This window comes from Sinocyclocheilus rhinocerous, unplaced genomic scaffold, assembly GCF_001515625.1.
Source record: "Sinocyclocheilus rhinocerous isolate Xijiao unplaced genomic scaffold, SAMN03320098_v1.1 scaffold1687, whole genome shotgun sequence".
Taxonomy (NCBI): domain Eukaryota; kingdom Metazoa; phylum Chordata; class Actinopteri; order Cypriniformes; family Cyprinidae; genus Sinocyclocheilus; species Sinocyclocheilus rhinocerous.
This window is the reverse complement of record NW_015660051.1, coordinates 935,676-959,967: the sequence shown is the minus strand read 5'-3', so window position 1 is coordinate 959,967 and position 24,292 is coordinate 935,676. Positions and strand designations below refer to the sequence as shown.

General features: G+C 38.1%; 1 protein-coding gene across 1 annotated transcript in view; it reads right to left on the bottom strand.

Annotated features, from left to right (window-relative positions):
- LOC107724849 (tenomodulin-like) overlaps positions 1–16,149 on the bottom strand; it is a 36,929-nt gene extending 20,780 nt beyond the window's left edge. Inside the window, exons 1-2 of the mRNA XM_016533929.1 lie at positions 16,040–16,149; positions 13,573–13,713 (exon numbers count right to left, since the gene is read on the bottom strand). Of these exons, the coding sequence (XP_016389415.1) occupies positions 13,573–13,713; positions 16,040–16,087 (189 nt within the window). The 5' untranslated portion in view covers positions 16,088–16,149. The remainder of the gene's footprint in view (positions 1–13,572; positions 13,714–16,039) is intronic.
- Between the last annotated feature and the right edge of the window lie 8,143 nt (positions 16,150–24,292).

Below are 24,292 nucleotides of genomic sequence, written 5' to 3'. Positions count from 1 at the left end.
AGAAGTTCATCCGTTTTGTTAGGAAGGGAACGGACATTCGCAAGATGAATGCTTGGGAGCGCAGTCCGAAAGCCGCGCGCGCGGAGCTTCACCAGGGCGCCGGCGCGTTTCCCTCTTCTGCGTCTGCACGCGCGTTTGAACAACACAGCTGTACCTCCGACTAGAATGTCCAACAAAATGTCTGAATAATCAAAAACCGGAAAAATATTGTCTGGGATGTGCTGCTTAATGTTAAGTAGTTTGTCTCTGGTAAAACTTATAGAAGAAGAATGACAAAACACAGAGCAAACAAACAAAAACAATAGAAGAATCGTGGAGCTCAGCGTCCTGGCTGCCATTTGCGGCGCCATCTTGCGGACACTGTACTTGTGTACTTATCCTGCTGAGAAGAAGACCTGAGACGTACCAGTGTCAACGGCACTGCCATGTTGCCAGTCTTACTGTGGAGGAGTGTGATAAATGAGTTGTTTTTCAGCATAGGTCTCAAGAATATCCATATTCCTCTCAGAATTGCTATTTTATTTCTGTGCTTTATGGGTTTCTTGTTGTTTTAGGTGTACAAAGTGAGTGAAAAAATCCATCAGACTCGAGGGCTGACAGATGCCACCCAACGAAATAAACACTAACTGGCTTTCAGTTGCCACTAAAATATAGCACTTTGATGCCGGAAGTGTGAGTACAGCTGTAGATTTAGAACTGGTTTGGTTCCAATACGTGAATCACCTGCGGGGTGTGCGGTCTTCTCTTCCCCTCTTCTTCTCTCCAGCAACACTGATCTCCACACACTCCCTGCACTCCCGCGAATGATGATTTAACAACTACTATTCACATGGGTAGTCACATGAGCACAGCAAATTCCTCCCCGGGGTTGAGCTCCCCTCTGAAATGTTGTTATGAGAGTTTTTTTCCCCTCCTCCTCTGACTTCCCTATGTCTATTTTCCACATGTTTTCCCTTTACTTTGGGTGAAAAAGTACATTTTTCTTACAGATTCAAAATGAACACAGCTGCAACTGTCACAACAGCCCCCACAGCAACACTGCCACTTTTACAACTTGCCTACTTCCTTTGGTTTCTTTTGCCATTAGGAAAATTAAAGACACCCTTCATTCGATCGACAGCTTGGCTCTCATCTCATAGAAATAGAAAAGACGAAAAGACACTAGTCTTTATAATGAAAGCTGGATTTTCAAAAAAATGAGACACCCCAAAGAAAATAAAAGAAAGAAAGTAAGAAAAAAAAACTCCAGGGTATATTGCTGTAAAATGAAGATCCCCTCAGGAAATAACTTCTCCAGATCAGTTGGAGACAGCGGTGCAGATGGCATTCACATGTGCTCAATGCATGTCAAAAGCCACTGTGTGAGCTACTGTGTAGTTATTATTCTAGGAAATAAATGATATTCTCATTTCAATGTGCGCTAAAGATAACAATTCACCCATTGATGGGTCTTCATTAACGCTCTGATCTGGTCTGACTCCATTTTATCTGCCCTGAATGGTGAAGATAACAGCAGGTTCATTTCCATCACAGGTTCATCTCTATAAAATGCAAATGGTTTTCCTGTTCCATTTATTTCTCCCTTCAAAAGCCTCAGATACCAGGTATTAGCCGCAGACCGCTCACTATGTTTGGGTTTGGTGTGGGGACAAAGGCAAATATTTATTTAATTTTTTTGCTCTTCTGAGACAAAGGACTTATGGAAGCAGACACTGATGACAAGGCTTGTCAGGCTGTATGACCATTACAGTTAAGATGAATGCGAAGGGAATGCTTTCAGGGCTGCCAGATGCATTTAGTACAGCATCTGGAGATGTCCGATGAAGACATGCGATTGCTTACTCGACAGTCATCTGTTTTGAAAATGGGGAAAGCGATGGTTCACTAGCTAATATGGCATTACAGTGGCATTTATTCCTCAAGGAGTTTGGGCTTTTGCATTTCAATTTCAATCAATTTCAGTCAATTTCAATGTCAGGTTATAGTTTCTAGTTTTTGAAAGACCTCCGGAAGTTGGTCTGCATCTGTCTAAATTGAGAGGTCTCGATATCTTTGTAGCCTAGCAGCTACGCTAACCCACAAATGTCCCGTTCGTTAAAATGAAAGACCCAGCATCAAAGGCACATCTGAAAATAATAGCAACCTCAGATGAGATTTTAGAACACATGCCGTGTAAATACACAAGCTTGTTATTATGGGATGTTTAATTACAATCGTTTACATAAGGAACCGAGGCCAAGAGCATCTTGTTTTCTAGGGCTCTTTTGTGCCTCTTTCAGTTCTTATTATAGCTCTGTCAACAGCAGAGTTAAAATCAACTTTTGCTTCACCCGAAAGCCACAGCTACATATTAAAAATAGAAGTGAGCTTCCTTGCGGACATTTTGGATGCAGAACAGAAGGGGTATGAATCACTGCTTGTCTATAAGTAGCTATGTTTAATGTGCACCACAAATAATAAACAATAGAGAGTGGGCTGGCACTCATTGCAGTAAAAATCACATTAGTGGACGCAGAGTGATGCAATAATGCAGAACATATTTCTTAATGCTAACTGTGTGTACTTTGATGTAGACAATACAAATGTAATTACTCACATGCCATACTTCACATACTAGGCACTGTAAATTGTTCAGTCGACTAAAAAAATGCCTCTTTATATCAAGAACTGAACTCTCTGTGGAATTTTAAATGCATAATTGCAAGCAATTATAGAGAAGGAATTTCAGTAGCTCAGTTGTTTGAGAGCTGCAATCTCATTCCTCTATATTTGTACTCCTGAGGTTCACTGAGAATTCCTTCACAGGCGAGGGTCTCTCCATGAGGGGAGCGCAATGACCCAGTTTCTCTGCGCGGATCCCCTGCGAGTCTCTGTCGTTTGCCACTTATGACCACCTTGCTGTGGTTGACTCGCATCTGCAGCTGCTTTAGTTTGCTGGTGCACCCCGGTCCCTTTCTTCAGAGCCAATTCATACATGACTAATCACACCAGCCATTTTAAACAACTTGAGCTCTCACTGGCGATAAATCACTTTGATCTGAGCTACTGTGCGGGTAATAGAGCTATGTTCAGGAGGGAGGGGAACCGCGGAGCATTGGGAGCAATTGCGTTTTCTCCCTAGTCACCACGCAATTGTAAGGCAGGCTCAGGGACTGGGACATTGCATTTTCAATCATTGTTTGCTTTTATGATCTGTTGAAAATCAACAAGCAAGTGCCGTTTAATACACTCTAAAAAATGCTGGGTTAAAAAGGGACAAACCCAGCTATTGGGTTGTTTTGACCCAGCTATTGGGTTGTTTTGACCCAGCGGTTGGGTTCAAAACAACCCAACCGCTGGGTCAAAACAACCCAATAGCTGGGTTTGTCCCTTTTTAACCCAGCGCTGGGTTATATTTAACCCAGCATTTTTTAGAGTGTACCCTTCTGGTTGGGTTAACTCACATAGCTGGCTTAAATAGTGATATCAGAGTCATGAAACATGCAATTTTGTGTTATATTTGGGCATGACATAGGTTGAAAGAGATCAACTTGCATATTTGAATGTGTTTTAGGAGATAGTTACTCTTTGCAGGGAGAAAAAAAAATTTTTTTTGCACTGAAGCTTCCAACAGTTGTCCCATAGGTAATATATAAAGCCTTTTCAACAGGACGAAAGAACGTTTTCAGGACATTGGGTGCTACAACACTCCCAAGCTTCTGCTCTCGCAAACATGATTGATATCTCTGTGCTGAAGGGTGGAAACAACTGATGTGGAGTTTATAAATAAAACCTCCAAAAGGTGACAAAAGACCTTTCCCAAGAATACTGGGGAGTCTCACACTTTTTCCCCCTCCTCTTCTTTCTATTATTCCTTTGCGAGATTTGAGTGACTGCTATTTGAGTGAAAAACACACAATGATTCCTGTAATTGATTGTTCCTCTGAATGGCCTTGCAGTGTAAGAATGCAGGCCAATCTTCCGTCATAATAGGGTACAGGATACTGCATGAAAAATTCATCAAACACTGTTCAAAATGCTGCCACACTCTGGTACTTCTTTGTGAATGTAAAACAGATTTCACATGAAAAATATGCAGTTAAATGCCCATCGAGGAGCTGGGTTCAGAACCATGTAGCCGCAAAGGAGGTAACCTCCCCTGCTGTGGGAGAGGACGTGATGACCCCGATTGTTACTCAGACTCACTAAAAATTACTAAATTGACTGAAGACATTCAATACTCCAATGGCTAAGTGGCATTCAGACTGCTTGTGAGAGCAAACACTCTGTGTTTTCAAGCTTTCAGATGCACGGGATAATTTGATTAACAGCATTAGCTGCTAATGAGAAGAGAAATGTAGCTTGGCTGAGGAGAACTATTAAGGAGCTATTTCATTTAAAAACATTGAGTAAGGTCCAGAAACTAGCGATTTTCTGAGAGAACGGCCATTTTAGTTCACTAATTTGTATGAAAAGGTGCATAACGAATGCAAAATAACTCCACTATGTATAGCCCACACAACAGCTTGACTAAATCTAACAGAACAACCTTGAATTTTTAGGGGCAGACAATGGAAAATTGTGTTTAGACAACAACTTCCCTCCTAAAAGCATTTCTTTTCTAAGCCTCGGTTCATTCATAGCAGATCTCACAGGAGCTCTTGTCTTGAAAGCAGAATATTACTTATCTGACACTCCATCCTGCAATGTGGCAAGCAGGGAGACCTGAGGCAAGTGTTGAAACCAGAAAGAGCTTTAGTATCGCTCTGCTCTTAAAGTGTTTTTCAGGCATTACTGCTGCTGGAAAGCCCCAGTGATGGGAGTCATCATGTATCGCTTGCATAGTAACAACAGTCTGGTCTCTGTGCTTTTGCCTTGGGTGAACGGAGGGCCAGAAGTTTATTTTGGTCTCTAAAGCCTAGCTCAAGACATAGATCTACATAAAAAGGATGGAAACCAAAGCTTGCCAAGTTTTCCTACTAAAGCTTAAAATGTAAATGCACCAAAAGTTGTGATCCGAAGGATTAGCTTAGTAGTGGACAGAATAAAAATCTAAAGCCTGTGATAGAATATGTCAAGGTATTAGTTACAAGTTATTATCGTAAGCTCCTAATGTAGCCAACTGAGAAGCCTTCAAAGATTTTCTACATTTCTTGCATATTAACTATAGTTTAACTCGTACTAAGATCAGTGTAAAAACATTCCCTCATTACCATGATTAGATAAACAAAACTGATAAGCAAATCTGTAACAATCTGCTATATCTTTCAAAATATAATAGTTTCTATAGTTAATGTTACCAAAATTATGCTAAATTAAAGTCATTTCCTTATTGATGCATGTATTTAGTAAAACATGGTCTATGTAGCACTACTATGTAGCATGATCAAATACACAACCCGATAAGTATGATGCATCCATAAATGTTCTTCGCTTTCATTCGTGTGTTTTACCTTTTAGTAATAGCTGTGATTTCTCATATACTGACTACGCTATGCATGACGTATATCATGAAGTTTAAGAACATATCTCTCCAGTGTTGATGATCAAGTGTTTTTGCTCTTGCTATTTCTCTCTCGCTATTGGCTCGTGCCTCTGTCGACAGCTAGTTTTTCCCGGTATCATGCAGAGCAAGTAGGTTCAGAGCTTGGAGGATTGTGTCAACAAAAAAAGTTCTCAATGCAGAGATGGCTTTGAAGTTAACAGTGGCAGAATGGTGTTAACCTTTGGTGTGTAAATAGAAACACAGTCTTCCACTTACTGGGGATTTCAAATATCTGCACGGTCATTAGTGCTATTCAATGTACCTCATCTTTGCTATTCCACAAATCTAATCCCCCCCCACTGAAAACTCAGTGGTGAGGAGTGAGATAAAAGATTGACATGTTTAATTAAATTGATAATGTGCTAATTAAGCTTTTTGTGCATTTTGACTTCTTTATATAGCTTATTAGGATACAAACATGATACTGTTATTATTTGTGTATTTGTGTTTTCTGAAGCGATTTAATAGTTCAAGGTTTTGATGAGACGCCACGCCTATTGCATGATTTTATTTCCTGTCTGAGATCAAGCCTAGTGGTCAATTTAAAAAAAAGACTTGTCTAGTGCCTTAATGTTTGCAGTTTTTTTGTTTAGGTTCAGTTTTTGCCTTGTGATGAAAATATATTTTTCATTTAGTCTTTTTTTTATATTCATTCATTTGAATAAAATAGTATCTAACATTTAATAATTAGAAGAACATGCAAAATTAAATCAAATATTCAAACATTTATATATACCTGTCAGACTCTGTTCCATGTTTTGTGTGTGTCTTGCTCCCCATGTGCCTTCCTATGCCCTTATTTGGTTAGCTTCCTGTTCCTGTCCTGATTAGTTTAGTTCATATGTCCCAGGTGTTTCCCTTGTTGTTTCATTGCTCCCAGGTGTGTCTCGTCATCCCCTCCTCCTTTGTGTATAAATAGTGTTCCCTGTGTGTGCTCCAGCGTCCGGTATTGTTCATGTCGTCAGGTATAGCGTGAGTGTTCCATGTTCCTTTGTGTCAATTAAACCCATTTGGATTAATGTACTCCTTGTCTCTCTCCGTTCCTTGATCCTCAGTCTGCTCAGCAGTGCACCCGTGACAGAATACCAATATGTAAATGATATGCGTGCGGCCCGCGAGACTTGCACTTGGACCACAGTGCGGCCCGGTGGGAAAAAAGGTTGAGAACCACTGATATATACTGTTTCAACTTAAACAGTCTTAGACTTTTCTGATTTTTTTCTTCAAAAAATTAAGAGCATTGTTAATATGTTGTGGTGTACTTTTTTTTTTTCGCATCGTGTTTTTTTTTTACTTCAAATTTAATGCACATTTTTTCCATCTTGTCATCAAAATCCTTGTCAAAAATCTGGTAACACTTTATAATAACTTTAATTGATAAATCATCAACAAACATTATACAATGCTTAATAGATCATTAGTTAATATACATTTAACATAGCTAGAAATATGAGATAATATGCTTGTTAATGTTTACTAATGAACTTATTAAACATTACCCAGTGATTAACAGGTCATTATTTAATGTAAATTGTTTAATGTAACACGTTTGTGAAGTGCTTAAAATGACTAATTAAATTATTTTTTCACAGAATTTGTAAATGTAAAAAAAAGGCCATTAGGTAATACACAAACTGAAGTTTAATGACATTTGTTAGTATACAAAATGACATTTACAAATAAGCTTTTAATCGTTGTATAACATCTGTATAACACTTATTTGTAGATTTTCAATAAGTGCATGATCATATGAATTGAAAGTTGACATTTGTAAGCATTTTAATTTACATAAAATAATGAACTGTTAATCATTAGGTAATTAGACATTAGGTAATAAGTTTATTAGTAAACATTAACAAGCACATTATCTCACATTTCCAGCTATTTTAATATATATTATCTAATGATCAGTGTTGGGAAGGTCTTTGGAAATGTAATAGGTTACAGATTACAAGTTACCCTATTTAAAATGTAATAAGTAGTGTAAATATTTCAGTTACTTTATTAAAGTAATGTAACTTATTACATTTGATTACTTTTTGATTACTTTTCTACTTTTCTAATGAATGTTTTCAACTATTAATCATTTTCAAACATTAAAACCAGCCATGGTTAACTTTACACTAGTATTCAACACTAATTACTGTCAGATTTGGAAAATCCTCACAAATCCACTTGAATTAAAATTATAAAAATGTAATTTTAAAGCACAGCCACCACAAAATCAGACTTTAGCACATCTTTTTACTTTGAGATCGTTCTGAGGTTAAACACAGATTTGAAATCATAACAAGATATAGTTTAATAGCTATGATACTGTTTTTGAAATCAAATATTTGCATAGCAAATATGTCAGGAAACACTGGCATCTAACATTGCCTTGGAAAAAAACAGTTAATCTTGAAAAATAAAGCTATCAAGTAAAGTTATCGAATACGCGTGTGTCCTGTTCGGTGTCCTAAACTCCTTAAACATTGGTGTGTCATATTTTAGAACAGCCAATGCATTTGGGGAAAGAAATCAATTAAATCTGTATGTGTGTGTGTGTACTGGTTTAACTATACTTTTGAGGACCAAATGTCCTCACTTATATAGTGAAAGATCATGACAACCCACTAGTGAGGACATTTTACTGGTCCTCTAGTTAAAAAGACTTATATATCAGTTAAAGATGATTTTATTTAAATCTAGTGTTTTGAACAAGGTTCTGTGAGGGCTAGGTTTAGAGGTAGGGGTTGGGCTAGCTGATAGAAAATATCATTAACCTTATATAAAATCAATGGAAGTCTATGCAATGTCTTCACTAAGATAGCAAAAAAGATTGTATGTGTGTGTGAAAATATTCAGATGTAACCCCCTTTGTAATCGTTAACATTTTCATAAGTAGCTGTAATTTAATTAAACATTTTTTTCAGTAACTGTAACAGATTGCAGTAACATTTATTTTGTAATTAAATTATGTAACTCCGTTACATGTAACTAGTTACTCACCAACACTGCTAATGATCCATTAAGCATTATATAAGGTGTGTTAATGATTTATTAATCAAAGTTATTATAAAGTGTTACCAAAAATCCTTGTGTTAAACATTACCAGCGTGGTTGTGTCTTCGAACCAATATGAACATATTCCAGTTTCTTAAAACATTAAACATAAATTTAAGTATTTATGCGATAGACAGTCGCTGCTTGAACTTCTGTTTCATTTAAAAACTGTGGCAGACTGTCTCATACAACATGTGATGAAGAGATAAATTATGCACTGATCAATTTCAAGGTGTCTGTTGGTTAGATTGCTGCTATGTCAAGTGAAAAGGCTAGCTATGTGATGTTTTATTTACACACTGGGTCCACTGTCATCTTTGATGATGTCTGTTTTGTTTTTCTCTGTACCATGCAAATGTCATGCTTTCAGCAGGTCATGAAAATGCCATTATTTGCCAATGTTATGAACATTGTGCTATAATTTTGAAGCTTAACAACATGCCAGCCCTCAACTAGTATGCAGGTCAATACTTTGCATGCATTGCCTCTCTCATTGGAAATCTTTCAGCTCCCTCTAGGAGATGCCAATCATCTTTGTGTTTAATATTTTATCACTGAATCAAGCAGGGTCCCCCAAAGGGCTATTAACACTGACTGACTAACAGAAGCACATCTGCTGGGGTATGCTGGGAAACTACCTTTGATAAGTGCCACATTGAAGCAACAAAACAACAACTGGATCAGTCCAGTAATGTCATCACATTGATGGGTGACTGAGTCCATTTTTAAGCTTGTTATATTGATAAAATTCAGGAACTGATCTCATATCAGAATGGGAAATTCACCTTGACTATTATTCACATCTCAATATCTGTGAATTCAACTCCATATCTGGCTGACAGATTTAGCCCTTAATCCATTTGAAATAATGAGGCACATTCCGTGGATCTGGGTGGTGTTACGAACAGTTTCAGAAAGTTAATCTGATGAAATCTACTCTTATGTGAGAGAGCTGTGGCAGGACTAGTTATTGGCACCCTGTGTAGAATCGAAACAGGATGTGAAAGCTCAATCAGAATCTAAATTGTGCAAGAGAAAGAGAACTGATTTGTTCTGTTCTCTGATTTTCAGGGGTCGACGTTTTGATGGGAAAGAGGAAGAGGCAATGGAGGGTAAGGGAAATGGGCAGCACGTCCATAATGAAGTGGAGAATATTTTATGTGTGTTGCTTGCAAAGACCAAATGCATCATTGTGAATCTGTATTTGTTTATCTAAAGTAATTTTTGAGATTTCCTGAAATTTCCTGATGCTAATATGACTTTGCTATGGAGTGGCTGGTTATCTATGTGTAGATTTGGCACATGTGAAATAGATGTGTATCATAATAAATAGGGGAAAATGTCTAGTGAATTATATACAGGATATGTGATAAAATGAATAATGTTAACCCAAATCATTATTGAATTGTTACATTTTGAAGGTGAATTTGATTTGAATAACAAGAAGAGTAATTTACTGAATTGAAATTATTGTAATTCAAAGAAAATCAAAGTAATGCATTCAAGGAAATTAATTCTCTGAAAAGCTTTTAAACCTCCAAACTAAAGGCTTTATTTGAAATGACTATTTCTTTGAAATTCAGTACTTCATTACATTTAAATTCAAATTACAATTCTGCATCCTCAATTCAGTTGTGAATGGCACACAGCCATGTTTGTTGTTTGAAGTGAAGCTGTTGACAGAATCCATTACATGGCTTTTTGTTTATGGATTGATAGTTATGCTAATAGGATTTCTTTCAATTGTTCTGCTTTTTAAATTTGTATTTTGTCTTTCTCTGTGAGGTCATTGTTCCTGATATAAACATCAAAAAATGGCTACAGACTTTTTACCTTTGCACAGGCTCTCATTTTTCTGTTCATAATAATTCACCGGAATCCTGAGGAGCACCTGAAAACATATAAAACACTTCTACAGGCGTTTACAATCCACCTGAGAGCCCCTGACTGGGTAGAGCGGATGTGTCATGTTCTCCTGCCTCTGCTTTACAAGGGAACAGTTTGTTTCAGCCAGGTGGAGGTCAGAGACTATTGCATCAGTTCGGTAAAAACACAAGCTCATAAGTATAAATAATGAGTCTGATGAGTGAAATAAAAGAAGATTGCAGACCCAAAAGCACCACCCGTCTGGAGGGAATTCCAGAAGCAGCTGCTCGGATTGGCCGGTCTGCTTCATTACTGTAATTATTTCTCCTCAAGACCTGAAGACCTGAGCATTTTCGACACAGAGAGAGAGAAGGGGCAAACAAAGATTTGGCCTATTTTAGGACTGCTTTCATAAAGCAAACAGCACTGCCATCATGCCTTCCTGGAGTCTATCCAGTCTATTTCCCGCAAGGAGACCGACATGACAGCACAAAAAGAAAAAAAGCCCGGTTTCTGGACATGGCCGGTAAACAAACCTGCTCGAGGGGGTTCGTTCCTTGCCCGGCACCTGCCACTATTACTGGAGAGCAGGTGCAACTGTGTTCATTAAGATACACATCAGGACACAGAAGTCCTTAAGAGCTGGTTGGGGGCACATTTTGCAAGGCTGCCTTGCAAACACAACATAGCAACAAGGTGAGTGAAGTAATTTCAGCTTGAATAATGGGGGGCGTCTCGTGAGCCTGACAGACATGTGCGGCGAAAGCAATTTCACAGCATCTCTCCGTCGCTGTTCGTGTGATCTATTCGTGGTGTTCACCAACACCGTGGTCAATATGACAGACACCGGTGGTTCGGGCCTGATAAGGCAGCCTGAAAGAACACGGCTTGGGTGCTGCACGTGCGTCTGTCAACCACGGTTCCTTAAGAGACAACGGGCATTCAGAAAGGTCAGAAAAATAGATGACATCAGCTTACCGTAGCGGATGTTTTTGGATAAAGTGCAGCAGTGCTACTATGTATGTCATTTTAAAGGCATTTGCTTTAAATTCGGCTATATTAGGTGATATGACAGGCGTCTGATCCCACAGGAACCAGTAGAAAAATAATTAGGACATGGTAAACATGATGGCGGTGTTGGACAACACGCAGTCGCACAGTTAGATGCACACACGCCCATCTTAAACACATAGTAGCGTAGAGAATGATGGCTAACTCTTCCCTGGGCTTCTGTAACAACATATGTTTGTAAGTAATTAAAAGAAGTTCCCAAGTGGTTACTATGTCATATTGAAATACAATATGGTGAGCAAATTACCTTTCCACAGCAGTTTATGCAAAGTTAGACACAGGAGACCGCTTTGCCTCTCCCTGCTGCCACATGGAGGGATTGACAAAGACAATCTCCTTCTCTATTGATGTATTGACTTCTAATTAGTCTGTCAGGAGCTGTACCTTTTAAGAGTATGGGAATAATTGATGATGTCTTACCTAGCAAAATTAGGAAAGCGAGAAACATTTTATATTTCATCAAGTCTAAATAAGGGGAGGTGGGGCTTATGAAATATGCAGTGTTGGTTTGAAATATTCATATCTAAGCTATAGAATTGTGATGCCCGGAGCTGCAATAGTTGCACATTCAGGTTTCATTGTTGATGTCAGCACTCGAGGCATAGTGTGTGTGTAACACACACACAAACACACACACACACACACACACCTCTGTATAGCTATCTTTGTGAGGACATACATTGACACAATGCAATCTCTAGCTCCTTACCCTAAACCTACCCATCAGAACTAAGTGCCTCACCCAAACCCTTACCCTAAACCTAACCTTTACCCAATTATAAGCTGACCCCTAAAACCAAGTCTTGACCCTCAAACAGGCCTTTAAAGGGCTCTCAGAAAGTGAGGACCGGCCAAAATGTCCTCACTTTACAAGATTGTCCTCACTCCGATGGTCTAAAACTCAAACTGGCCCTCACAAAGATAGCTGTACACACACACACACACACACACACACACAGGTTTGTTTTTGTGAAAAGTGGGGACATCCCATAGGCGTAATGATTTTTCTACTGTACAGACTGTATATTCTATTGCCCTACACCAACCCTACCCCTAAATCTACCCCTCACAGGAAACTTTGTGCTATTTCAGATTTTCAATACACTCCATTCTGTGTGATTTATATGCATTTTGAAAAGTGGGGACATGGGGTAATGTCCTGAAATGTCACCATCTCCTTGTAATACCCATGTCATACCCTTGTCATTATACAAATTTATGTCCTCATTTGTCACAAAAACGCGCGCGCACACACACACACACACACACACACACACACACACACTCATTGCTTGCCTAATATTTCCTCCTAACTGCTGTTGAGAAGAGACCCCCTAACAGTTGGGCCTATCATTGTGTTTTAAAGCGCCATTATGCTGCTCATTGCTGGATATCAGCGAATACACAGGCCTTCAGTTAGCCAACCGCAGCAGTTTGAGAGTGTGAGCGCTTGCTCTCGATCTCCACAGCCCAGACTTCCAGTGCCATTAAGCCCATTACATGCCCTGTGCGAATCTTCACTGCTTCTACAGCTCAAAGTGATGACTCCTCAAGCAGGAGCGTGAAATATCTGATGCAGAAATTAGACCGGAGCTTCAGCAAACGCATTAAAAGAATTGGCTGTTAAACGAGTTACGTCCTCTGGAAGAATTTATGCATAACATAGTATACCGAAGCATAAGGTTTGCATGTCTATTGACACCCCGGTATTGACAATTACTTACACGCTGCCCATTTCTGGGTATCAACAAGAATTGAGGAACTATAATGAATAATATCTATGTTTTGCAGTTCCGGTTATTGTAGCAATTTTATGAAAAACGATATATTTATTTATGTATTCAATCTGCCGTTTTTTCCAACTCTGTGATGCTATTGTTTATGCCAAGGAAATCAAGATTGGATTCAGTCAGTTCCAAGAATACTAAACAGTGTGTGCAGATGTTTCTGAGTCTTTCATTTCCATTCCACGATTGTTATTCTAATCATTTCCTAATTAATCAACAGCCATGCACCATGCTCAATAATATCTCTTGGTCTCCACAATAGATTTGGATTTGTCTTACCTTCCCAGGGCTTGGGCTCCATATATATCTCAGACTGAAGATACAGAGGGCCAATATCAGGAATACCACACTCAGAATGATGGCGGCACATTGGTAAGCACGATACCTGGCCTTTCTTTCCTTCTCTTTCCCCAGCTCAACCTATAGAAAACAGTCATGTTATCATACATTTCTATATTTATATGGTGTGATTTCATGTACAGGTTTTACACATTGAATATTTTATGCACCACAATGCTCAAGTAAGAAAGAAATAATCACATAGGCAATTTGAATTCTTCCGAGATCAGAACAAAAGGTTACATTTATTAAAATTGTCCCAAATTAAAAGTTTGTCTGTTCGATTAAATTCCCACAGCCTATGGCCGCAAATGAATAAAGAGAGGCTTTTGTTCCGGCTGAGTTCCAGGAGGGAGAGTCTAAAAGTTTACTATTCACAGTGTTGTGCTCCACTGTCTCTCAGGACATGGCCAATCAGAATTATGAAATATGGAGGAACAAGCTTTAATTAGCCAACATCTCTTGCCGAAACAGAAGCTTAAAGAACAGAAATAGCAGTGGTGACCGGGGGGCAGTGGATATTTAGAGCTTATAGCCTAGACCTCTATGAATGGGTATGGTTTTATGCTTTGATGAAATATTGAATAATGTACTTTATTATAATAGTAATGTTGAAATGTTGGTGTGAGGTGTCATTTAAATGAAATGAATCTTTAAATATATAACTAAAAAGGTCCACTAACATCTTGAGGTTCAGAGGTTTCATATTTAAAACTGTATGTATGTTACTTTAAAATGCGAGTTAAAAAATGTTCTTCCTTTTGGCTTTTTATAGTTCGAAGCACTTTTTGAGTCAGCAAGTGTTGTTTACAAGTTAGCAGGCTATTATTATTAGCACTTCTGATATAAAAAATAGTTTCTGTATAATATTAGCATTATGTTTTAATAAAACTGATTTTTTCCCCACAAAACTGCAAATGTCTAGCCAAATTTGCCAAAATATCCTTAAGCACTGTACGTTTTGCTCTGTTTTCAGAGTTATGAAATATTATATAGTCTGAAATATTTTCTATTTTGCCAAAATATCTGGCTGGACCAAAGTCAACACAGTTTTTTTCTGATTACTTTGGTGAGGTCTGTAGAACGGAAAGCGACGCCATCATTTCTTTGACTTTGTGACAGAATAAATAACAAAATGCGCCAGACTTTATGCAAAACAGTCAAAATGTGGCTTGCGAGACCACATCTGATTTATATAGCAGCCTGCAGCTCTGAATAATTTTATTTGTGACAAGGTGATAAAAAACATTCAGGGTTTAAATCCCAGAAGCCCACCCTTAATACTGCCCTTGGTGGTGACTTTATCTCACAGTTTAAGACACAGGAATTAGACCATGTCATTGAAGATATTTTTTCTGAACAATTTATCCATATACATATATATATATATATTCTTGAAAAGTATGCACACATATAAATGCGCTGAATAAGACAGTTTCACATTGAGTTTGTCATGAGCACCCTGTTAAAAACATCAAGGTTTAAACCCTCTCACTACGCATGACGGGAAACAGGAGGACAAACAATTAGAGAAGCCTGAAATTCCTCTAAAGATGAATTTCCCCTTGCATGAAGCAAAAATGTGAATAGAGACAGAGCTGAAATCCAGAGGTTGCATAAGCAGTGGAAACTTGACTGGAGGATAACGTCTGCTCAGAATACAAATGGCTCTGAAAATATACCGACGGCTGCCAGCAAAACAGTATTAAACCGGTTTAAGGTTAAGAATCATCCAGGCAATTCTGCTGTAGCGGGATTGAGTCTGAGTCTATGGCGATGAAGGGAGCCGAGGGCCCCCTGCTGATGAGAGTGAGTGAGGAAGGGCGAAGAGGAAAAAGAGAGGTAGAGCTGGAGGGAGGGTGCGAGAAAAGAGAAGGAGAGATGAGAGAGGAAAGGGAAAGAAGTTGAAAGAAAGGTGGAAGGAGAGAGAGAATAAGAGAAAAGGAAGAAAAACAGACACTGTAGACGGTTGTCGTTAGACGATTTTCATCTGAATGGATAAAACGGGAAGAACTGGAAGACGCTCAGCTGGAGAAAAGGCACAGGGTGAAAGCAAGCAACACAGAAAACTAAACATTCGAAAAGACTTGCAGTCAGAAATAATTAACATTTTACCCTTACTTGACATTCACGTCACAACCTTTGAAAAGAGCAGTTTAACACAAATTAAAGATCAATTTGAGATCTTCCACTCATCAAAACCTCTTTACTGAACCTTTCAAGTAGAAAAAAAAAGAAAATATAATTTAGTTAATTATTTTAGATGTATACATTACAGAGAGAACCATCATTCCACCTAAATATTGATTTTCTTATGAAGCATTGCATATTTAGATTTTGAGACTCCTAGACTAGACTTTTACTTGCTAATTTTCTATCGCATAAAAAGCTCACATGTAATACTCACATCTTTGCAAAGCCCTTGTTGACTGCTGAAGTAAGGGTTACTCTCCATAACTTGTAGCTGGAGCGAAGATAATCTTCTCTTTAAACCTTCTTCCACCCAGAAGTCCCTCTCACTGGGATCTAAAGAGCCAAACTTTCTTTCCACTCATAATTTGGGAACCCGATCAAGAGGGAGGGTTCCTCTTTCAGATGGGATGGAATAACTTTAACTACTGTGCATCTTTTTGTACACAGAACAGATGACATTCATCAGTGAATGGAGATTATGCTGATGTGAACACTATTAGTGGCCCAGATTATTTCTATTTCTGTTCTGTTCTGTTTCTTCTTTCATGGTCATTTACAGCCTAAAGTTACTATTATTCTGCTATACCTACTTGGTCATTATTAGTAGGCAACACAATCACATCTGGAAATGTCTATGAAGCTTTCAGGTTTACTAAAACAGAGTTAAAAGCTCGGCAGGAGAATTCACTCTGCTTTCCTTTGCTTTTTGTAGCAAGCAACTTTGGACTTTACAAGCCCACATTTTGAATTTGAAACCATATTTAATAATTAAATCTAAAACAGTGAACTTATCACATGAAAGCACAAGTATCAAAAGCATTACCTTTCTCATGATATGAATGTTGACCAACAAAATCATTTTGAAAAACATTTTGCACAATATGATAGCGGTTCTTTTATTGAGCTGTCTCTCTGTGGTCTGCACTTGGAGACTGTGGATAATGGATAAAAGCTGTGATGTTTATAACCTATAGCTTCTGTTATAACACTTCTCTTACAGCAAAGGCAGAATTTGCAGTTGATCTCAAGATGTGAGCCAAGATTTGAGGCGCTTGCATACCTTATATCAGGGGTCTTCGACGTTTTTCAGGGAAAGGACCCCTTCGTGATCTCACAACGTTCTATTAAAATGAATAAAGTTGTCTACACTGCATAATGAACCCCTTACTTACATTGTGTCGTTGTTAATGAGAGAGGATTCGCGAGAGTGAGCATAACTCAGCACCGAACAGAAACACCGGCGTTTTGAGCGGTGAGTGGATTCTAACTTAAACACCTCTGATTGGCCAGAGCTCAACAAACATGTCATTCACATTCTCCAGAGCTCAAACTCAAAAATGCAATAGAGCATTTGCTAAATCTGTTTTGGAAATAATATTATATCATTACAGTATCAATTGTGGGTGCTATTGCTTTCATTTCAGTGTGCTTTATTTAACTTTTTTTTTTTTTTTTTTTACCCATGTTTTAATTTTTTTAACAAAAAAATATTTATGATCAAACATTAATTGGCGGATCCCCTGCATCACCGCTGCGGACCCCCGGTTGAAGACCCTTGCCTTATATTGTTTCAAGTTTGACCCAAGACATTTGGAGAAATTTGACCCTGACTTGAAAAATAAGACATGATGAGCACTTAATATTTATTTTACTTGAAGATGCATGTGAAAGCTTGTGGTGGTCCATGCTGGAAATTACAAGAAATATTGAAGGGCTCTGTATGGTGCTCAATCAATAAAATGGTGACAAACTGGTGTTTTAGGCTAATATTTATACAGCCAGTGTCAGCCAGTTTTTTTGCAACCAGCTTGACTAAATCTTTACAGTCGCACTGGCATTTTCATTTTGCATAACTCATCTGTAAATCTGTTTCAACAGAAGCGTGGAGCTCCCATTGAGAGCCATTCCAACCAGGCAGCACTCAGGACAGCATAGGAAGGCTTTCTGAGCCATAAAAATAAAACAAACAACACTTCGGAGAACTGGAGTGACATTGAAAGGCCAAAGAAAATAATGTGAAACACTCAGCCAGTACAGAAGATGAAATCAAATAGATACAGTAGGGTGACGTACCAGTTATTTCTGACTACAAAGAAAAAAGGTGATTAACTTATTTCTTGTTTATAATCAGACAAATAAGGCACAACTATGAACCTAACCCTTTCTTTTCAACCAAGGTTTTCACCTTAATTCACATTAATAATATTTTTCAGATCTGTCAAGCTTATCATCACTATTTCCACTGTTGTTTCATGCACTGTTATGTGAACCGCAAGCTTGTGTTGTTAATTAATGGGAACACAGACAGACACAGTCATGCTGTTTCTGAGAAATCCATCAGCTACTTGCCATCTGCAAACACATGTTTGCCAATGCCAGACATTATCATGCTTCTCATGAAAGAATGCTAACTTAAGTTCCTCTCTGAACTGTTAATTTCAGAATTTTTCTCCGATTACTGAAACTTGAATCTCAAACACGTTATTTTCTGATTGTAAAGGGAGTTTCATTTGCTCATGATGAAGCTTCGCTCTCCTACTTTTCTCATCTTTTCTTTTCTATTGCCAAGGCTGCTTCTGTCAAAGATTCACAAAAGACACCCACACACACACTGCCAACGAAGACCACTACGAGAGCATGCTGTTTCTGAAGGACTTGGCAGGTGTCACCTGGTCGTGTGATTTAGGGCAAGTATAGGAGGATGAAGAGCTCATCTCTGGCCAACAAAAGTGAACCTGTTAACCACAGAATACATTTTGCTGTGTTCCTCTGTGTGCAGAAGAGGAAAATAAACATCTCATATTTCAATTGGCTTCCGGTCCGTGCTCGTATTGACTTTCAAATTCTTACTTTTAACATTCAAAGCTGTGCAAGGAACTGCTCCTTCATGCATATGTGATTTAGTTACTCCATACATGCCCCCGCAGTCTCTCCGTTCTCTAGACCCTCTCTTCCTTAAACAGCCTTCTTGCAGATTAAAAACTATGGGTGAAAGAGCCTTCTCTGTAGCGGCCCCTAGGTTGTGGAATGCACTTCCTTTAACTGTTAGGAATGCCCCCACATTAGGTAGTTTTAAGAAACATTTAAAAACTTCTTTTTAAGATAGCGTTTATGTCTTAATATTTTTTTTCTCTTTATATTCTATTGCTGTTGCATTTTTTATTTTAATGAATGTATTTTATACTATATTTGCTGTAGCGCTTTGGGTCTAAGAAAAGCGCATTATAAATAAAATGCATTATTATTATTATCCTTATTAATCTCTTATGCGACCATGAATCTCACGAGCAGTGATTTAAAATGTTTTTCAGTTGCCCAGTTTAGCACACACAAGGTTGAATATTACAATTTTACTTCAGATGAAAGAAATGACAAAGCAAGATTAACAAGCATCTTTCACTAACCTAATAAATAAAGGCATTCAGATGGAGACAGGGTCTTTTTTAATTGAATTAATTGCCATTAAAGTCTAATTGGCATTAAAGCACAATGATGTTATTAAGAGCTCTATGAATCATGTTTCTCCATTAGATTCCTTGATGTTCAAGACAAAACGTAGGTCTGAGAGACGAGTACAGGTACAGTCTGGCCCCAAGGTCTGTCTAATTGTATTAGTTTTCTTAGAGCAAGCAAAGCGAGTCAATAAATATTTGAGGGATAACACTGATTCAGTCTCAACGGAGAATCTTTGAACCGGCATGCTGGAAAACGAATAAATAGAGTCAAGGATCACAGTGTTGCAAATCTCAAAGTTAGCGCAATCGTCTCCCGCTCCTTACCTTGAGGGAAGAAAGCTGTGCGCTATGGGATTTTTGCAATTTCTTGCATGGTGGGACAGGTGTATTTGCTTTGGTAATTGTATTCCTTTTCCCAATTCATAATGTGATTAAATATTAATGCCATTCAGAGCACCAGAAAAAGCAGATCTCAGAAATGATCTAGGCAGCCATAATGCAAAAGTGTTTTCTCCCACTTCCTAAGTCTTTGTTACTGTATGAAAGTGCATTGCAGCAATCTGGATAGCAACTCTTTTTCTCCATCAGGTAGGTTTGCAAAGGTGGTCTATCACATAAAATGGAAAGAAAATAACAACATTGAGATTTTATCTCCAAGGGCCCTCAGAGTGCAATCACAAACTATTTTACTTTAAATGTTTTACTAAATCCAATTGACATGTTTTCCCCAAACGTGTCTTAAAAAGTAGATGCTATTGCAAATCAATAGGAGTGTTAATTGTATTTGTACAAACACAAAATACAGTAAGAGGCTATGGGTCAATTGTAATGTATTCGCATAGCTAGATTAGCCCAGAAACTGAACTATTCATTAAATCATTTGAATGCAGGCATTACAGCATTAAAATCTTTTTATTTTTTAATTTTTTTAAAGAAGAGTATTAACTTTTACTGCAGTACACTCTTAATTTAATGTCACCTGAGAATGAGTAGAGGGGTAATTTGGTCATTTTAATTAGGGATGTAGTTCAAAATAGAATAATGACTTTATTGAGTTTTATCACACCTGCCTCTTGACTTACTATTTTATGCTCTGAGAACTTCACACTGCCTAACTATTAGGACAACACGTTCCCAGCTTCTACACAGATTACACCTTTATTTTAAGATTAATAGGTTTGGACATAATTGTATATTTTTAAACTGCTCTACAGTCATTATAACTCAAATAGACAAAAGTAGATATATAATCAGACCCATAAGGCAAAAATAATGAAATATTTTTTACATATATTTCAGAATATTAAAAAATATTGTTAAAATGGAAGTTATAATAGTGTATATTTACATAAATACATTTTTGATGGGATAAATATATTAAATCTAAATATATCTATATTGTCCTTTTTTCCCATTTACCCAAAAGCTTGGAAATGTATTATTTTGCCCTTGAAGTACATTTTGTCATTTGAAGGTTTAAACAACATATATTTTCAACTCATATACATGAAATACAAAAATATAAAATAACATTTTAAAATATATACATTTTTCATAATATTTTTTGAATGGGGTTTAAACAATGATTTGTTTTCATAACTCATAATGACAGCATTCTTTTTTTTTTTTTGTTAATGAAAAGACTTATTTGAAGTCTTTGAATTGGCAGTCATATTCTGCATGTTGTACCACACTGATGAGAGTCTAAATATTAAATATGTCTTTTCTACATGACCAGTGTCCAGAGGTCACAGCGAATGTCCAAGCCCTTGTATTTATGGCTCCTCATGCCGAGCGCTGCGGGATCCAGGAAGAAATCCAAACTCTCACTGCCTTCACTATCAACAGCCCACCCTGCCCTTAGGCCAGACACCAGATTTTTCATGTCAGCTGGCACACACCTTCGTCTCATAAGTAGGTGTTTGACTTTCACAAGTCTCTCTCCATCCTGGCAAATGGACTCTTTGCCAAGGTTGCCATATCCTTGGGCTGTGTGGATGTCAGTTAAACATGCAGATTTCTTCTGCTTCACATTGTAGGAATTCCCATTGGGCTTCTATCAATGCTGCTAAATGTCTAATACAAGTTTTAACTTTTTTAGAGCAGAAAATATCCTCCTAATTACTTCAATTTACATAATTACTCCTCTGGTAAAGACTCATATTAGAATCATTGTGAAAAGTCAATTTCACATGTAAATTGATCTTTAACAGTGAGAAATGCTATTGATAGTTTTCTGATGACGAACAAACATTGGGAGTTAACAAAACTACAGCTCTTTAAAACGGTCTCTAATTAACTGTATTTTTAAGATGATATGTTAAATACTGGATTAACCTGCATTTACCAGTCCTAAATGACAAAAAGAGACAACTGTCAGTAAGAAAGAGATTTCCTAAAACATCCAAGTTGTATTTTGATATCCAAGAACTGCAAGGCATTACTATTAAAATGACTAAAATGCTGTTCTCTAGTCTGAAAAAGTAAATATGTAGCTGGAAAAGAGGAGCATATTTTTTGGTGACAATTTCTAAAACTGAAATAGTTCTGAGAAAAACATCTAAGATCATCTAAGATCTAAGAGTTCAAGTTTTTCTTTAAAAACAAAACACTACATATTCAGGTATATCTGAATATATGAATGTAAATCTGATCACGTAGTTAAACATTTTTCTATTTTTATAGCTAAATATGCAGAAATAACTATATCACAACCATATAAATATTGTTTTATAAAACCATTTGTATGTATAGTTCTGTTTGGTGATGTTAGTGGTACAGAATTACACACTTTAACTTTATGAATATCTCTGATCAAGCACATGGAATCATCAATAACAATGACTAATGATGAGATTATTAAAACTTGTGACAGGTGGAACATGTGGACTGAGGAATTGCCACGTTGCTTATGATTTCAAACTCTTTCAAGGGCACCTATTATGCAAAATTCACTTTTACATCTGATCTGATCGTCAATGGTGTAGTCAAGAACATCTGTGGTGTAAATTACAGTGTCTGGCATCTTATCTTACTTTCATCGTATTAAGGAAGTCACAAATACACCACAGGAAGCTGCAGAATTAACACCTGCACGAACAAAACAAACAAGACACAGACAGTTATTCACCTAAAATACTAAAAGAAAACGTCTCAGGTTACGTATGTAACCATGGTTCCCTGAGTAGGGAACGAGACACTGCGTCCTCTAGGGGTCGCTATGGGGAACAGTATACCCACGCCACCATGCTGAGGGGAGTACATGCCAGAAACCATGGCGAGCACTAAGTACCAACTCTACCATATTTCCTTATCTTTACTGCTTAACTCAATTCACCAGCGTCAGTTCAGCAGATAGAAGATTTTGTTTGTACTTGCATTTGCTGAAAGCTGAGTTGTTCCTCGTGGCTACTGGAGGGGATTCCGTTGCTGATTGGCTGTTGATTTGGCGCCGGAATGAGTTTGGATGACGTCCTTTTGGGGAATCCCTCGTTGGATTGGTTGCTTGCCGGGTTACGGAAGACCCTCTGGTTCTTCTGAGAGAGAGTCTGCTTTAGCAAAACTTTGCATTCTGCAGAGTTACGAAGCTTCAACTGACCTGAGTAGGGAACGAGACACTGCGTCCTCTAGGGGTCGCTATGGGGAACGCCTCGTTCTAAGGGGCCCTCGTGGCATAGATGGAAATGGTACATCCCAAAACGCTATGTTTGAGAAGTCATCAACTCAATCTAAGTCTTATAATGCTGGAGTGGCTAGCAGTTACTTAGCTGAGGGAGCAACACCCCTAGTTCTCAAACAAGAGGAGGCTCGACCTGCAGCATGTTCCAAAGCTGGAACAGCTAGCAATAATTTACTTAGCTGAGGGAGCAACACACCCAGTTCTCTGTCGAGAAGGGAGCTCTACCTACAACATTCTGAGAGAGAGTCTGCTTTAGCAAGACTTTGCGTTCTGCAGAGTTACGAAGCTTCAACGGAGCAGTTGAGTTCTCAGATGGTCGATCGCCTGATGATTCAGCTTGTGAGCACAAGTTAGAGTGCTCTCCACATGGTGACAAGGCCTTGCTCGGGAAAGCAAGTGGCGAAGAGCCTGCGTTCGGGAGAGCAAGCGGCAAAAGCCTTCACTCGAGAGAGTAAACAGCGAGAAGCAACTGAATCTGTCTTGCAGTGGGGTTTTGATCCGTGGCATACATCCAACCTACGGCGCGATCTTCCAATCGGCTTCTTGCAAGGCGGAGCGTGCATACATTAACAAGAGGCTTCAATTCATCACGAGGACACCTATAAAAGTTGTTAATACTTCTATAAAGTCTCTTAAATGCAAATATTGTACATACTATTAAAGTTTACTTCATTTCATCATTCTGCATTTGTCGTGCCTATTCGTTCAAGATGAAACTTCACATATTACACACATTTTAATAAACTTATTTCCTAAAAAAGGGTAATAAACACTGATTAAAGTTGCACCGATTACATGAAACACGTCAAGCATATATATAAGACATACAACATATTATTTGTGAATCTGGTTGCCCTGTTATGCGCATAACTGATTTTCTGTTGAAATTGTCTGTTGTAAGTTTCGTGTCCCTTTTTTTGGAATGCAGGGGGGAAAGGGGAGGTGTCCTGAGGTCATGCCCATGTCACGAGTTTGCTGATACAGTTTGCTGAGTTTGATTTAGTCACATTATCACTGTTCTTTAGGTCCGTTCTTTTGCAAGCCTGAGGGTGTGATTAAATTATTTGTCCTCTTCCTGTTGGATGTAGTAGTTCATTCATTGGTGGTCACAAGACCTCACGAGGTATCTATAAGTGGTTTAAGAACTTTTCAGTCCTGATACAAAAGATCTCTGTGTTATCTCCTGATTGGATTCGTTCGAAGCCTCATGATGAGTTGATTCAGTGGCATATCAGAGTCCGTTCATGATAGAAATCCCTACATAGGTTATGAGAAGATGTGAGCTACAACGCTGCTAAGAACCCACTAAGTTCGTGCCAGGCTTCGGCCTTGA